Genomic DNA, 16293 nt, shown 5'->3' on the forward strand with positions numbered 1-16293 from the left:
TTCTGGGCATGCTGACGATCAGATTTAAGCATGTCTCGACCAAAAACTCTTCCCAGGTCTCTTCTACACATTTATAATGTTGATGCACACTGGTTGATTCACTTGGGCATGAATACAGCTTTATCTTCAACTCTACCCACAAGTGTTCGATTGGGTTGAGGTCTGAGGACTGTGGGGATCCAATCCAGCTCCTCTACTTCATTGTCATTGAACCATTTCTTCGCCAATCTCGACATATGCTTCGGGTCGTTGTCCTGCTGGAACACTATGTCGTCATTTTCATACCCGTAGTACTTGAGTGTATGAAGTAACTTGTCTTGTAAGATACTCATATATAGGTCAGCATTGAGACCAAAATTGATCCTGGTCAAGTATCCAATGCCTTTGGCTGTGAAACATCCCCAACTTATCAGGCTTCCTCTACCAAACTTGACAGTTCCTTCAATTTCTCGATCTGTTAGCCTCCTTTACCTTTTGTTTCTTTCAGACTAATTTGCACGCATCAGAGCCCAGTCTATTGACTTTCATCTCATCGCTCCAAATCATGTTTCCAATCTTCTACTGTCCACTGTTCGTACTTTTTTGCAAAGTAAAGCCAACGCTTCTTATGACGATATTGAAGTCGAGGCTTCTTCACCTTTTTTTGGGCCACCGTGCCAGACTTGTGTAATGAGGGTCGCACGGTGCTTGCGTGATTGTCTGTGATCTCACTATCTGTTTGTCGCTCCAGAACTGATAGACCTTGAGATGAGCCGACTTGTTGACTCCAATATTTTGCCTGGGCGTCCATCTCTTGGCTTTGGAATGGATGAATGGACTTCATTTTCGTATTCTTCCACCTGTCGATGAGCTGAATGATGCGGTTTCTCTTCTCTTGGGAAATTTTCTTCATGGCTGCTCCTGGAATCGAGCCAGTAACCTTTCACTTGGGAATCAACCTAATAACACACGGAGCTATTAGGGAATGTGAGAACAGGTTGTAATTTGTAGTATTCAAGAAGAGAAAGATTGCTCCACCACCAGGAGCAAATCAGTAACAATGCAGTTACATGACAAGAATCTGTATAACTAATCACAGGCTAAATAGCTGCAAGTCCAATCTATGTATGAGATAGCCAAGATGATTGTCTATAAAATAATGGTAGTCTCACGTTCAAAGCTGTAGTGGATGGTGAGATATGGAGCCTGAAAGTCAAAAGTTCAAAACACTGTTACCCTTTTGCTCGTCAGTGTAATACTGATTGCCTATTCTCAGGATAGGCCAGCAATATCTGATCGGTGGGCGTCCTACACCCCACACCCCCGTTCAGCTGTTCTGAAGTAGCCATCTCTGGGGCTGGTTACTGCAGCACTTCTCCAACGGTTGTGAATGTGAGCAGTGCATCAACAACCAGCGCTGAAGTGCTCAGCAGAGAGCATAAATCCCTTCATTTTAGAAACTGTGGGGCTTTCAGGACCCAGACCCCCACCAATCAAAACTTCTGTCACGTCACTACGTCAGGGGTTTTCTTGGTCAAAAGTCAGTTACCCTTTAATAGCTGGACAATGACTTAGAGGGTATCCTCCTGTAGAGAAGCAAATGCAGGCACACAATTTTGATTCCTCTGCTTTTCACCACATACACAGGAGCCCACAAGAAGATTTTTTTTTATTAAATAGCAGTATAATAAAATATTTTAATATACATTTAATAACTAAAAAGAATATTTACAAAAATATAGGGGATGTGAGGTAATTGTATGAATACGTCACTGATCTCCTTTTCTGCAACTCCGAGACTGTGAAGTCTAACGCGCGAGAATTCATCATCGAGAAACCAACCGCAGCATCTCTTCTGTGTCTAAAATCTTTTCTCGAGGTTTTCCCACCTTCTCACCTTGAGCTGTTTCCATCGAATCTATCTTTTCCCAGTCTGAGAAGGAGACAGTTTGAACTCCTGTGATGGAAAATAAAATACATTTCTTAAAGGGGTTGTCCTATCTGGACATGTACAGCACATGGATAGGATATGCTGTACATATCCACCCACCTCTGAAACCAGTTCCCATCTCAAGAATGGGGCCCCGGCGTGAATGCACAGCATTCCACACATGCGCAGCCAACTTTCCATTCACTGCTATGGGACTTCCAAAAATACTGAAGCAAAGACAGTGCTAGGACGTATTCGAAAGTCCCATAGCAGTGAATGGAGAAAGCAACGTGCTCTCCACTGATGACAGGGTCCAGCTTTTGAGATAGGAGAGGAAATATGCCATAAGTGTCCCAGATGGGACATCTCCTTTAAGGTTTGCAAGCAAAAAATATCAAGAAAATATATACGACAAGTAATCATTTGGAAGATATCAGACAAAAAAGTATTGTGAGAGAAGTCATACATAAGCTGTCTATGTAAAGCAAAACCCACCTCTGAGAAGGAGAAGCTCTCGAACTGCTGAGGCTCCTGCTCGAGAATCTGACAACTTCAATGCCCCCGACTTCATGTCCTCCATCAAAGCCTGTGCTGTGTCAAAACTGTCTGTCATTGTAGTTGTGATGACACCTGTGGGACCCCTTTTCACCCAGCCGCTGCAGTACAGTCCTGCTAATAAAGTCCATGTAAATTTCCAGACCGGCTTCAGCCATGTTTAATAATGGAAGTACTGAGAAGTTAGGAATACTGACCTGGCTCCCCGTGCACCCTTCCCAAATTATTTGGAATGACGCCCTGCTTGGGAAGGAAAGGCACACCTGGAGAGATAGGGACACTTCTATACCCAATGCTGCTGAAAATAAGGCCACACGATACATCTTCTGTTTCTCCTGTAGGAACAGCCACTGTACTCTCCCCAGATCCCTGAAGAAGAGGAAAGATGACCTACCATCATGGAAGGCAACAAATACAGCTGCTTACACTGCGAATGTCATTTTCATACCTCAAGTCGAGTGACCGATAGCCGGATCCCAGCTGCTCTTTTTCCATCTTCACTGGGAAGCACGGTGACTGGGCTGCGGAAGAAACGCAGACCCCATTCTTTGCTACACTGAGCCCTACGAGCGGCCTCTTTATCTCCAGGCGTCTCCAGTGCTGACTTTACCAGCAGTTCTGTAAGTCGTTTCCTTGGCCTAGGGAGGTCTGCGGAGAATTATGGAGGGAAAAGAGAATTAAAAAAGAAAGTTCTGGAGAAAGTTTGTCTAAAGTTTGTCAAAGTATCTGATCAATGGGGGTGCAACCTGTGAAATCCAGTCATTCCGAACGAAAACTAGCCAATCTGCTTCTAATGAGCTGATCTCATCCACACGACATATCTCAGACTGCCCTGTCTAACTGTACCCTGAGGGGGGATTTATCATAGACCAGCGTTTTATGCCGGTCTATGATATCCCTTTCTCTGCTGAACGATGCACCTAGTTTATGACGGCGTGCACACCTTGTCATAAATTAGGTGCACCCTCTGGCAGCCTGTGCGCCTAAAGTGAAATTTTCGAGCTGGAGTAAAAGAAGATCATTATTATTATTATGAATTATTAAAGCGCCATTCCTTCCATAGCGCTGTACATATGAGAAGAGGTATACATACATAATACAGACAATTGCACTAAGCATAAACAAGACGAGCTACAGACTGGTACAGAAGGAGAGAGGGCCCTGCCCGTGAGGCTTACAATCTACATGGTATGGGAGAAGGACACAGTAGGTGAGGGTGAAGTTGGTCATGGCGGTATAGAGGCAGCAGGGTCACTGGTTATAGGCTTGTCTGAAGAGGTGGGTTTTCAGGTTTCCACTGTAGGTGAGAGTCTGATATGTTGGGGTAGGGAGTTCCAGAGTGTGGGGGATGCACGGGAGAAATCTTGGAGGTGATTGTGGGAAGAGGTGATAAGAGGAGAGAAGGAGATCTTGTGAGGATCGGAGATTGCATGTGGGGATGTATCGGGAAAGTAGCTCAGAGATGTAGGGAGGGGACAGGTTGTGGACGGCCTTGTATTTGTTAGTATTTTGAACTGAATAAGCTGGGCAATGGGGAGCCAGTGAAGGGATTGGCAGAGGGGAGAGGTAGAGGAGTAATAGGGTGAGAGGTGGAATAGTCGGGCAGCAGAGTGGAGGATAGATTGGAGGGGTGCGAGAGGGCTAGATGGAAGGCCACAGAGGAGAGTGTTGCAGTAGTCTAGGCGGGAGATGATGAGGGCATGTACAAGCATTTTCAGATTCAAAGTTGAGGAAATAGCGGATGCGGTAGATATTTTTAAGCTGGAGGCGGCAGATGGTGGAAAGGGCTTGGATGTGCGGTCGGAAGGAGAGGGCAGAATCCAAGGTCACTTCAAGGCAGCGGGCTTGATTGACCGGGGAGTGTGTGCTTCCAGTGATAGATAACTATGATGAGCCCGCTGGCCTTGTCCTCATCATATCACCTTCTTAGGAAAGTGGCGAAGGCAGTGTAGAAAAGCCACTGGTGCCTAAATCACAAGGTTTGCTGCTTTTTTTACTCCAGAAAACTGGCGTGGGATGAATGCTAATTTCCCCCGTAAATGTTTGTGGTTCTATAGTAATATTAGATCAACAAACTACTTCACCTTTTAAAATGTCCCCAAGGCCTTGGAAATCAGAAGGGTCATTGATCGTACGAGTTCCTGGCAGGTTAATCATCTCTCGTAATTCCTTAATTAAAAAATAAAATTAAAATAGGCAACTATAGATAAAACACAAATCTCCACCTTAAACCAGGCTGTTTTTAGGACCAATTGTCTGCTCTGATTAATTTGTTAGTATATCGTTATGGTGGTGAGAGCTCCTTTTTTTCTGACACACAGCTCCAAATCCTCTGGATAGACATAGAGCAAAAACATAACATCTGGGCTGCCAGCAGCCACCACTAGGTGGAGCTTACTGCACATTGCTCTTTTATGCAATGTATTAACAGTGTGCAGGCAGACAGAAGTTGGACCTCTGTATTAGAAAACAGGACAAATAATTTTTTATGCATTTTTTTTCCATCAATATGGCAACATGGAGCCTTGTTTTTGCAAGACAACTTGCAATTTCCACATGTACCATTTTTAGGGTGTATAAGAGATAGCCTGGAGACCTTAATTAGTCCCAGACTATATCCATAGTGACACCAGCCATGGCTATCATGGCTCCATCAGGTTTGATTGCGGGACTGAATAAACTACTGATTCTGGCTGTTGTGCCAAGAGTGCATCTTTGTATTACAGCTTCATAATTCAGTAATAGGAAGTTTGGTATCATTGTCTACCATGTTACAGAGACAGTGAATCTGCAGCCCAGTCACCGGTCACCGTTTCTACAAATCTGCTAGCTCACATTACTCTTTCTACTTTCTTTCTCTCCCCTGTCAGTACAGTACGGTGGTCACCCCTCTCTCACATAGCAGAGAGAGATACAGAGATAATGTCTGTTTGAATCACTGCCAAGGCTGCTGTAATCACAGAGCTCTATTAACCAGCAAGATCCCTCTTCACAGCTTGTCATTTCCTGATTGAGTCAAGATAATTAAGTTAATTTATCTACTCCGGAAACAGACATCAGCAGGGAGGAAGTAAAGGGCTATAGTAATTCAAGTCTCCTCCAACCGTGCCCCATATTGTAATGAAGTGAGAGCACATCCTGTCCATGAATAGAACTACTTAAAGGGGTATTCCTGTTATTAGAAGTTATCCCCTCTCTGCAAGATAGGGGATAGCTATTAGATTGATGGGGGTCCTACCGCTGGGACCCCTAACGATCACAAGAACGGTGGCCCTGTATCCCCTACAGCCTCCCTGAAATGAACGGAGCGGCAGTTGGGTATGTGCCCTGCCACTCTATTCATTTCTATGGGGATTCCGAAGATAGCCGAGCACTGTACTCGGGGATAGAAAGGTCAGGTATGTTGAATTTGTTCTGTCCCCACATGAAGGCGATTGAAGGTGTAACTGATAATGGCTTTGTGACTGTCCTACCTTCGTATCCAAGCAGTGGAGCAGACCGGACCGGCAGATGCTCAGGTTAGATGGATCCAGACGTAGACATGAGGATGCAATCAAACGTGGGTTTATTTGATCCAGAGCAGTGACATACAGTGATGGAATACAGTAGATGCTGTGATGTGGATGTCTTTTCTGAGGCTAACTGCTGAGGCAACTGCTGGTCAAAAACTGATGCCTTCACAAGCCGAGGTGTGTGTCTCCAGTCACAAAGGAATGCAGCACTGAAAAAGGCTACAGGAAGTGACCAGGCCCAAGGCTGCTAAAACCACGCCCAGACATAAAACTTTATAGACAACGAACGAAGCGTGCAGCATACAAATTCCGGCCAGCAGATGGCAGCAGAGAACAATAGATTTAAACAACATAGGTAAAACGAGAAATAATACAGTGCAGAAATTCAATATGAAAGGAACAGCACACTCCCCGTCTGAAATTCACTTTGGGGATTTCACTATGACGAATGTCCATAAAATATAAACAACCTGTAAAAGAAAACATGTTAGAATGCAAACATAGATTAGTCCTGTTCACCCTGCAGGGACGTTCTCGACGGGTAATATTAAAATGAGTTCGTTGATTGGTCTTGAGAACGTTTTAAGCTCGCCTTTCCTGAAGATCTTCAACTCCACCTTCCGGACCTTGCCATCCTTGCTAGGGAAAACCTTTGAAATTAGTCCGATAGGCCAGTCAATCCTTTCGGTTTGTTGCTCTTTCATCAATACAAGGTCTCCTTCCTTCAAGTTTGGTTTGTTGTGTTGCCATTTTCTTCTTCCTTGAAGAATACTGAGGTACTCCTTTCGCCACCTGTTCCAGAAGTAATCTGCTAGATATTGTACACGTTTCCAGTGTTTTTGGTAGATGTTAGCATGAGTAAATTCTCCACTAGGTGTTAGCGTACTCTCAGTCTTTTGGGTAAGTAGAATAGCCGGAGTCAGTATGGCAGGTGTTTCAGGATCCATAGACACTGGCACAAGGGGTCTTGAGTTGATAATAGCCGAAACTTCGGCAAGAAGGGTGACTAGAGTCTCATGTGTGAGTCTTGACGAGTTTACATCCATCAGCATAGAATTTAAGATGTTGCGTGAGATGCCGATCATTCTCTCCCAGGAGCCCCCCATGTGGGAACTATGAGGAGGATTGAAAATCCAGGTGCAACCTTTTTCCGCCAACTGATCTTGAATGGACTTGGTGTCGATGTTAAGTTCTCTACAAGCTCCGATGAAGTTGCTTCCCTGGTCAGACCTCAATTGTTTTACTGGTCCTCTGATTGCGAAGAACCGTCTTAAGGCATTGATAAGGCTGGATGTGTCCATAGATTCTATCACCTCTATGTGAACTGCTCGCACACTCATGCAAGTAAATAGTACAGCCCAACGCTTACTGTTTGCGTGACCGCCGCGAGTCCTGCGTGCGGATACCATCCATGGCCCAAAGACATCTAGGCCAACATAGGTGAAAGGCGGCTCTGTACATAGTCTGTCCGCAGGCAAGTCGGCCATTTGTTGGTGTAGTTGTTTTCCTCTTGCTTTACGACAGTGCACACATTCATGCAATACTTGGGCCACGCGTTTTTTCATACCTATAATCCAAAGGCCAGCAGACCGTATTTTGCCCTCAGTAATTTGCCTGCCTTGGTGTTCGGCCCTTTCGTGGTAGTGTCGGATTAGCAAGACGGTGATATGATGTTTGCTGGGAATGATGAGAGGATTTTGTGCTGCAATTCCCAGGTGGGCTTGATTCAAACGACCACCAACTCTTAGCAAGCCAAAACTGTCGATAACTGGATTTAAGTTGGCAAGAGGGCTTTTTAAAGGAATCTGCTGTTTGTTGTACAAGCACTTCCATTCTATGTTGAAATTTTCCTGCTGGACGTGACGTAATATGAGGTACTCACTATGAGAGATGTCCTCAGCAGAGAAGGGTTTATGACAGGCATGCCAACCATGACAATCTTTATCTTGGTGAGTATTATGATAACATCTTGCAATGTGCACTAACCTTGCAATAGTTCTGACGAGTCTCATCCAGCTGGAGAAACGTTCAAAGCGCTGACAACCGAAGCTGGCGGTTTGCTTTGTTCCAGTGACTAATGCACTAACTTCAGCACGGATTTCTGGATCATTATCCGGATCCTGGATGCTGAAAACTTCCTGTACACATTCGTCCGCCTCTTCAAGCAGAAACTCTGGACCTGTAAGCCAAGTAGAGTTAATAAAGGAACCTATAGACATAGGCCTAGTGGCGTGATCTGCTGGATTAAGTTCGGATGGTACGTAGTGCCATTGTTCAGGTTTGGAGGACCTCCTGATTCTCTCTATGCGGTTACTAACGTACACATAGAATCGCTTGGTCCGATTGTGGATGTAACCTAAAACGACCTTACTGTCGGTGTAATACTGGACTTCAGCTATGTCGACACCCAGTTCTTGTTGTATGAAATCCGCAATCTCAACTGCCAACACAGTCCCACAAAGTTCCAGTCTGGGAATAGTATGATCGGGCTTGGGGGCTAACTTAGCCTTACCAAAGACGAATCCAACGTGGTTTTGGTTGTTAGGTTCTGTCACTTTCAGATAGGCAACCGCTGCGATGGCCTCCGTGGAGGCGTCCGAGAACACGTGGAGTTCTTTCTTTATGCTAGAGGAAAGTGAAGTTTTAATATAGCATCTCGGGATGTGGATCTCATCCAAGGCACACAAGGATCGCTTCCAGGCTTCCCATTTTTGCTCTTTCTCGGAGGGAAGTGGGGTATCCCAATCCTTGACTGTTTCAGAAAACTGTCTCAGTAGAGATTTACCTTGTATGGTGATGGGCGCTGCAAATCCCAGCGGATCAAATAGGCTGTTTACCACTGATAGGACGCCTCGTTTTGTGAATGGCTTGTCTGCACAACTTATCTGAAAACCGAAGGAGTCAGCCGAGAGATCCCATCTGAGGCCCAAGCTCCTCTGCACAGGTGGACTGTCCAGTCCCAAGTTAATGTCCTTGAATCCTGGTGCATGATCGCCTGATTCGAAGGCCCTCATAACGGCCAGGCTGTTTGAAGCAATTTTGTGTAGTCTAAGTTTAGCTTGGTACAACATACTTTGAGTCCTTTTGAGCAGATCGATAGCCGCTTCTTCAGTGGGTAGTGATTTGAGTCCATCGTCTACGTAGAAGTCCTTTTCTACAAAGTCTCTGGCGTCTTTACCGTACTCGAATTCTCCCTCTAATGCAGTGCGCCGAAGGCCGTAAGTTGCCACGGCAGGTGAAGGGCTGTTTCCAAATACGTGTACCCTCATACGATATTCTGCCATCTCTGCGTTGGTGTCGTTATTCTTGTACCACAGAAACCTGAGGAAGTTCCGGTGGTCCTCTCTGACTACGAAACAGTGGAACATCTGTTCAATGTCGGCGGTGATGGCAACAAGCTCTTTTCTGAACCTCATCAGCACTCCAACTAGGTTATTCGTCAGATTAGGACCTGTGAGAAGGACATCATTAAGCGATACACCTTGATGTTTGGCACTTGAGTCGAAAACAACCCTAATTTGATTAGGTTTCCGTGGGTGATACACTCCAAATGAAGGCAAGTACCAGCACTCGTCGTTCTTCCCTAAGGATGGAGCTGGTTCTGCATGGTTGTTGCGGAATATTTTGTCGATAAAGGCAACGATGTGTTCTCTCATCTCAGGCTTACTGTTCATGGTACGCTGAAGAGAGTTAAATCTAGACAGAGCTTGTTCCCTATTGTTCGGGAGTCTCACCCTGGTAGCTCGGAAGGGTAGTGGAGAAACCCAGTGATTGGTTTCGTCTTTAAGGAACTCATTGTCCATTATCTTGATAAATTCTCTGTCCTCTACTGACAAAGCTACTTTATCATCGTCCTTGCTTGTGTGAAAGACTAATCTTCCCAAGTTGTCAGCAAAGAAGGGAGGAATGTCGTCAGGTGGTTGTATGAGGTCTGGAGGCTTCTCTTTCACCTCATAGTGATGAGGGCAAGGCTTAATGCAAGTTGTGCGTCCATCTCCACGCACGTACGTTTTGAATGAGCGGATTTTTGGTTGATCCAAGCATACATTTCCTATGACTACCCATCCCAAGTCCAGTCTCTGGGCGTATGGTGCATAGTCGGGACCATTACACTGTTGACGCACCTTGTGTACCCTTAGATTGTCTCTGCCAAGCAGGAGTAGAATCTCGGCGTTGTTGTCCATAGGTGGGATAACATTGGCTAGGTGCCTTAGGTGTGGATGGTGAAATGCAGCTTCCGGGGTAGGAATTTCATCCCTATGGTTGGGTATTTGATCACATTCGATCAGCGTCGGTAGAGGTATTTCCGTATTTCCACTGACGGAACAAGCGATGAATCCTTGTGCCCTCCTGCCGCTAGTCTCTATGCGACCCGAGCAGGTGTTTAAGATGTAGGGTTCTGACGGTCCCTTTATTCCAAAGGCTTCAAAGAATTTAGGTCCTGCTAGGGAGCGGTTGCTTTGGTCGTCAATGATGGCATACATTTTTACTGCCTTTTCTGGTAGCCCCTCCGGGTAGACCTTGATTAGGCATATGCGGGCACAACATTTCTCACTCTGGCCCTCCCCACATACGTCCAAGCATGAGCAGGAAACAGCAGTGGCTGTGTTAGCGTGGTTCTGGGGCTCCCCGCCATGACTTGGAGCAGGACTGGTGGTGACGGCAGCAGGTGAATCCCTTGTGAGTGGAGTTGGGTGCATAGCTGAGGCATGTCTATCACTATGACACTCCTCACACTTGATAATGGATTTGCAGTCCTTAGCCATGTGCTCCAATGAAGCGCAGCACTTGAAACATACCCCAAGCTCGGTCAGGACTTTCCTGCGCTCCTGTATTGTTTTGGATCTAAATCCTCTGCATTTGTTCAGTGAGTGTGGTTTTTTATGAATGGGACATTCACGATTGAAGGCCTTGTCTCCTGATGAGGTAGTGTACTGTCTACCAGTAGGTACTGCAGATGATGGTAGGTTAGTCTTTCTAACACTCACGCTGCTCTTAAAGTCTCTGTGTTTATGTACAATACTTTCATACCTTGATGATGGTGTCACTGAGGCTGTAGTATTGAACTCCAGGAAGTCGAGGCTGGGGTCATTCCTCATCTGGGACTGTTCATCGATGAACCTACAGAAATGAATAAATGGGGGAAAAGTGACGTCATGCACTCTTTTGTACCTTGAGACTGATGCCGCCCACTTTTCTTGCAGGCTGTATGGTAGCTTCACGACAATTGGGTTCACCCCATGGGCTGTATCCAGGTAGCACAGCCCGGACAGACGAGGGTCTCTTTTGGCAAGCTCCAGTTCCATGAGCAAATCACTTAAATCCTGAAGCTTATGGACATCCTTGAGACTGATCTTGGGGACGTTCTGCAGTCTCCTGAATAGTGCCTTCTCTATTGCTTCTGCGCTGCCAAAGGTGCGTTCGAGTCTCTGCCAGGCTGCAGCGAGACCTGCTTCTGCTTGTCCCACATAGACAGTTCTAAGGCTCTTGATGCGATTTGTGGAGCCTGGGCCCAGCCAGTTGATCAAGAGGTCGAGCTCCTGCTCTGCAGTTAGGTTGAGGTTGGCGATGGCAGCTTTGAAGGTTGCCTTCCAGGCTCTGTAGCTCTCCGCACGGTCATCAAATTTTGAGAGACTGGTGTTAATTAGCTCTCTGCTCACCATAAACCTGGCAAACTCAGACATATCTGATTTCTCACTGCTTGTTGCCATGACAACTTGTGATGCCCCTGGGGCGTATAGGTTGCGTGGCGAGAAAGGGTGAGATGCTTCCGGGTAGAATGATGTTGCTGCAGGGTTGAGCTGTGGTCTAGCCTCTGTAGATTCTGATGACTGCTGCTTGAGCTGTGGAGGTAGGCCAGGAAACACCTGGTAGCCATCTTGCTGTAATAACTGTCCTTGAGAGGGTGCATCTGGGCGACTGTTATTGGATTGCTCGGGTGCTGTGGGTGTCACTGCCACTGCAGGTAGAGCTGACTTGGAGGTTTCAGTGTTGTTGGCTTGGACAGTACTGCACACTGGGGGTGGTGCAGATAACTGTTTCAGTACATAGTCGCTGGTGCGGTCAGCTGGATCGTCTATCTCCTCTGGTGGTAAGCAGGCTGAATCAAGGCCTTGGCTCAATGCTTGCTCAAGTAGTCTTACTCTTGCTAATGCGATTTCCTCTTCCCTCTCTGATTCAAGGATCTTTATTCGAGCCTCTGCTTCTGCTTCTCCCCTCTTGGCTTCAGCCTCAGCTTCTGCCCTCTTGGCCGCCGCCGTCTGTGCTTCTGTTCTCGCAAGGACTTCTTTTTCGGTGAAGGAACGCCTCACTTTGGATAGCTCTGCATTTATGCGGGCCTCTAGTAATCTGTCGCTCAGGGCGGAGCTTCTAGAGCATGATGATCTGTAGGACCGCGAGGAATGTTTGGATGAATGTGATCTGTGTGATCTAGTTTCTTGCAAATAAGAGATGCGGAGTTCCACTTTATCTTTAGCGTCCAGCACCATGGCGTCTCTTTGTCTGTCTATTGATTCTGCCTTGCACAACTCTGACGGGGCTTCTTCAATATTAGAGTCTTTTAGAAAGGTTATATACCTTGTGGACAGTCTCTTGTATCTTTCATGGGCTGCGTTTAGCCGCCCGACGGCAACTTGTAAACTGGTGGCATCGCCTGAGGAGGACTTAAATCCTGATATGAGGGAGGAAACTCGTTCCCATAGCTCTTCCAGGTTGTCACATAGCTCATCTTTCCTGGTGTGATAATTTTCTGTGATCTTTATAGTTGGTTTGAGAGAGCGCCTTGGTCGTGTGACTTGGTCTGCTGGAAGTGTGGGTTCTACCTCCAGCTCTTCATAATGATCAGTATCAGGTAGCATTTGCTTTGTTTCATCACTGGGGAACTGTACGAGGTCCTTTTCGGCCATTTTGATTTAAGGTGCGCTGTCTCTTTAAGAAATCGAACTTTTGAATTGGGGGCTGAAAATTGCAGTGCGGCTCAGATGAGGCACCCCGATGAGTTTCCCAAGGTGTCTTGAGTGAATTGCGGGGTTTTGGTTTAAGGGAGGCCCCGCGTGCGTGAACAGTTCTTATATCATGCAAGCAAGGGTTAATATAGGATGTAATAAGGGGCTTGGCGAGTAGTGGAGGACTTCCAGGCGAGAGTATATCTACTGCGGACACGCCGTGCTTCCCCTTAGGCTTATGGGACGTGCACTGTTGCTGGGCAGATTTGCTGGGAGTGGGCCTGTTGCAGGGGAGGTTCCTGAGTGTGGCACTGGGCTCTGAGGGAACCTGTAGCCGGCATTGGACATTCAGATGGATATTGACTGAGGTATAAGGCTTTAAGGCAGTTTTTGACTGTTCTGTCCCCACATGAAGGCGATTGAAGGTGTAACTGATAATGGCTTTGTGACTGTCCTACCTTCGTATCCAAGCAGTGGAGCAGACCGGACCGGCAGATGCTCAGGTTAGATGGATCCAGACGTAGACATGAGGATGCAATCAAACGTGGGTTTATTTGATCCAGAGCAGTGACATACAGTGATGGAATACAGTAGATGCTGTGATGTGGATGTCTTTTCTGAGGCTAACTGCTGAGGCAACTGCTGGTCAAAAACTGATGCCTTCACAAGCCGAGGTGTGTGTCTCCAGTCACAAAGGAATGCAGCACTGAAAAAGGCTACAGGAAGTGACCAGGCCCAAGGCTGCTAAAACCACGCCCAGACATAAAACTTTATAGACAACGAACGAAGCGTGCAGCATACAAATTCCGGCCAGCAGATGGCAGCAGAGAACAATAGATTTAAACAACATAGGTAAAACGAGAAATAATACAGTGCAGAAATTCAATATGAAAGGAACAGCACAGAATTTGCACATGCCTGACTGATCCTTTTGTTCTCGGGGAGATAAGCCATCCGCCAGAGGTGTCTGACACCTATCCCTTTTCCCCATTCGTAACATGCATGCTCTGCCAAGTATGTATTGGAATGGAGGATCAAGAGTAATGTGTGTGCATGGGGGATGAGGAGAGACGGTTATCTCAAGGGTATGGCCAGCTTAAAGAGGGCCTGAGCCTCTGCTGACATGTCTGTTTTAGCAACTACTTGCATCTCCCTGTTAATAATAAATCTGGAATATTTATTCTTATGACTGTATTTTGTACCATTTCTTTATTACTAGCAGTTTGCAATGAAGCTCCAGCTGGGGGTTACCAGTCGGTTGTGTCCCTGCACAGTCTGACACTGGTAGCACTGATTGGATAGTGTCAGACTGTGCAAACACCCCCAACTTGTAACACCCATCTGGAACTTCACGGCAAACTGCTAGTAATTCATTCATTACTTCTAGCAGGAATAATAAATGAGTGGCACAACATAGAGCAATGAGAATAGATGCTCCAAAATTATTACCAGGGGTAATGCAAGTAGTTACTAAAACAGACATATCAAGAGAGGTGATAAGTCCTCTTTAAGAGGTTTACTGGATGAAATTGGGTATCACATGTGTGGTATGAAAATTAGACTGTGGACCCCATGGACTGGGCTGGGGTAAATGACTAGAAATTGTGAAGATTTACTGCTGCTATATAAAAACGAATATCTAAACTGAAAATGCACCTTTATGGTGAATGCCACCTGCAGAGGTCCACGACGTCCAATCAGCCAGACTTTCTTGACGCGACTTTGGGATAAGGCTTCAAGAGCAGGTTGTGCGATGTCGGTTTTCTGTAAAAAAGACAGTGTTTAAGGCATCTCACTAGATGGAGGGGTAGAAACGACAAACTTAAAGGAGTTATCCAGGGTTAGAAAAACATGGCTGCTCTCCTGTAGAAATAGTGCCGAACCTGCCCATGGAGCTTCACTGAAGTTAAAGTAGTTGAGCTGCAATACCTTACACAACCTGTGGTGCTGTTTCTGGAAGAAAGCAGCCATGTTTTTCTAATGTTAAATTAGTCCTTTATAGGGGTTGTCTCACCTCAGCAAATGGCATTTGTCATGTAGACAGTTAAAAGGGTTTTCCACGAAAAATTTTTCTATAGTTTTCAAACCAGCACTTGGATTTGAATTATTTTGTAATTGCAAGTAACTAGAAATTTAGCATAGCCACTGAGTTATTCAATAAAATTTATCTGTTTGTTCTTTTTCTTATTTCTTTGTCCTGCTCACTGAGAAGGCCGCACATGCTCAGTCTTATCCTTCAACTGCCTCCTGAGCTGTGATAGGGAGAGCTGAGACACGCCCCCTGAACTGTGATAGGGAGAGCTGAGACACGCCCCCTGAGCAGTGATAGGGAGAGCTGAGACACGCCCCCTTAGCTGCAGCAGGAAAGACACTCCCCTTGAGCGGGCAGCTTGATATAAATCTAGCAGAGCAATGAACGGGGAGATCTCTGGATCCATGTGAGGTACAGGGCTGGTTCTAGCTTTGGTAGAAAGAGACTATCATGTACTAGATTATGTATGATTTTAAATTTTTAAGTCATGGGATAACCCCTTTAATACAAGGCACTTACTAATGTATTGTAATTGTCCATATTGCCCCCTTTGTTGGCTGGATTCATTTTTCCATCACAATGTACACTAATTGTTTCCAGTGATGACAACTACCATGGAATCCAACAGAGGTGGTCATGCTTACACAGTATAGGAAAAAGCACCGGCCTCTCTGGTGGGCGAGACCATGGGAGCACCCAAAGGCATGTATGCGGAGCAGCTCCCATCTCGTAGCTGTAGCGGTCGCCTGTACTCCCTGAAAACGAGCAGTGTACAATGTGGTAGAAGAATGAATCCAGCCAGCAAAGGAGGCAATATGGATAATCACAATACATTAGTAAGTGCCTCGTAGTAACTTTCTCTACATGATAAATGCAATTTGCTGAAGTGAGACAACCCCTTTAAGTGTTCACTCACCTTTAACAGTTCAAGAGGGGAAAGCAGCATTCTTGCAATGTCCAGTGCAACATTTCCTTGTCCTAAGATGACAGCCGTCTCGCTGCTCAGATCTGGGGACAACTATAACATAGAGAACATCACTTATCTGAGGACGTCATGTTCTAGAGCAGGAGGAGCTGAGCAGATTTTGTACAGTTTTGTGGGAAAAGATTTGGGATACCTCTTCATTTATTGATGTAAAACTGCAAATTTTGGCTTAGTAGTCCAATGGGCTATCCTAATGAGATACAGAGATAGCTGTCAATCACTGATAGGACAGCCTACTGGACTCCTAAGCCAAAATTTGCAGTTTTACATCAATAAATGAAGAGGTATCCCAAATCCTTTCCAACAAAACTGTATATAAATCTTCTCAGCTCCTCCTGCTCTACACCATACTACAG

The 16293-nt window shown here is 45.8% G+C and overlaps 1 protein-coding gene across 2 annotated transcripts in view; it reads right to left on the reverse strand.

Annotated features, from left to right (window-relative positions):
- Positions 1-1643: 1643 nt before the first annotated feature.
- The window catches only part of FDXR (ferredoxin reductase), a 50060-nt gene continuing 35410 nt past the window's right edge, over positions 1644-16293 (reverse strand). The window contains exons 6-12 of one of the 2 annotated variants that reach the window (XM_040435710.1): positions 15869-15970; positions 14577-14684; positions 4549-4633; positions 2913-3112; positions 2662-2833; positions 2405-2581; positions 1644-1936 (exon numbers count right to left, since the gene is read on the reverse strand). In XM_040435710.1, coding sequence (XP_040291644.1) covers positions 1806-1936; positions 2405-2581; positions 2662-2833; positions 2913-3112; positions 4549-4633; positions 14577-14684; positions 15869-15970 — 975 coding nt within the window. In that variant the 3' untranslated portion in view covers positions 1644-1805. The remainder of the gene's footprint in view (positions 1937-2404; positions 2582-2661; positions 2834-2912; positions 3113-4548; positions 4634-14576; positions 14685-15868; positions 15971-16293) is intronic. The other variant, XM_040435711.1, reaches the window with a different exon arrangement.

This window comes from Bufo bufo, chromosome 6, assembly GCF_905171765.1.
Source record: "Bufo bufo chromosome 6, aBufBuf1.1, whole genome shotgun sequence".
NCBI lineage: Eukaryota > Metazoa > Chordata > Amphibia > Anura > Bufonidae > Bufo > Bufo bufo.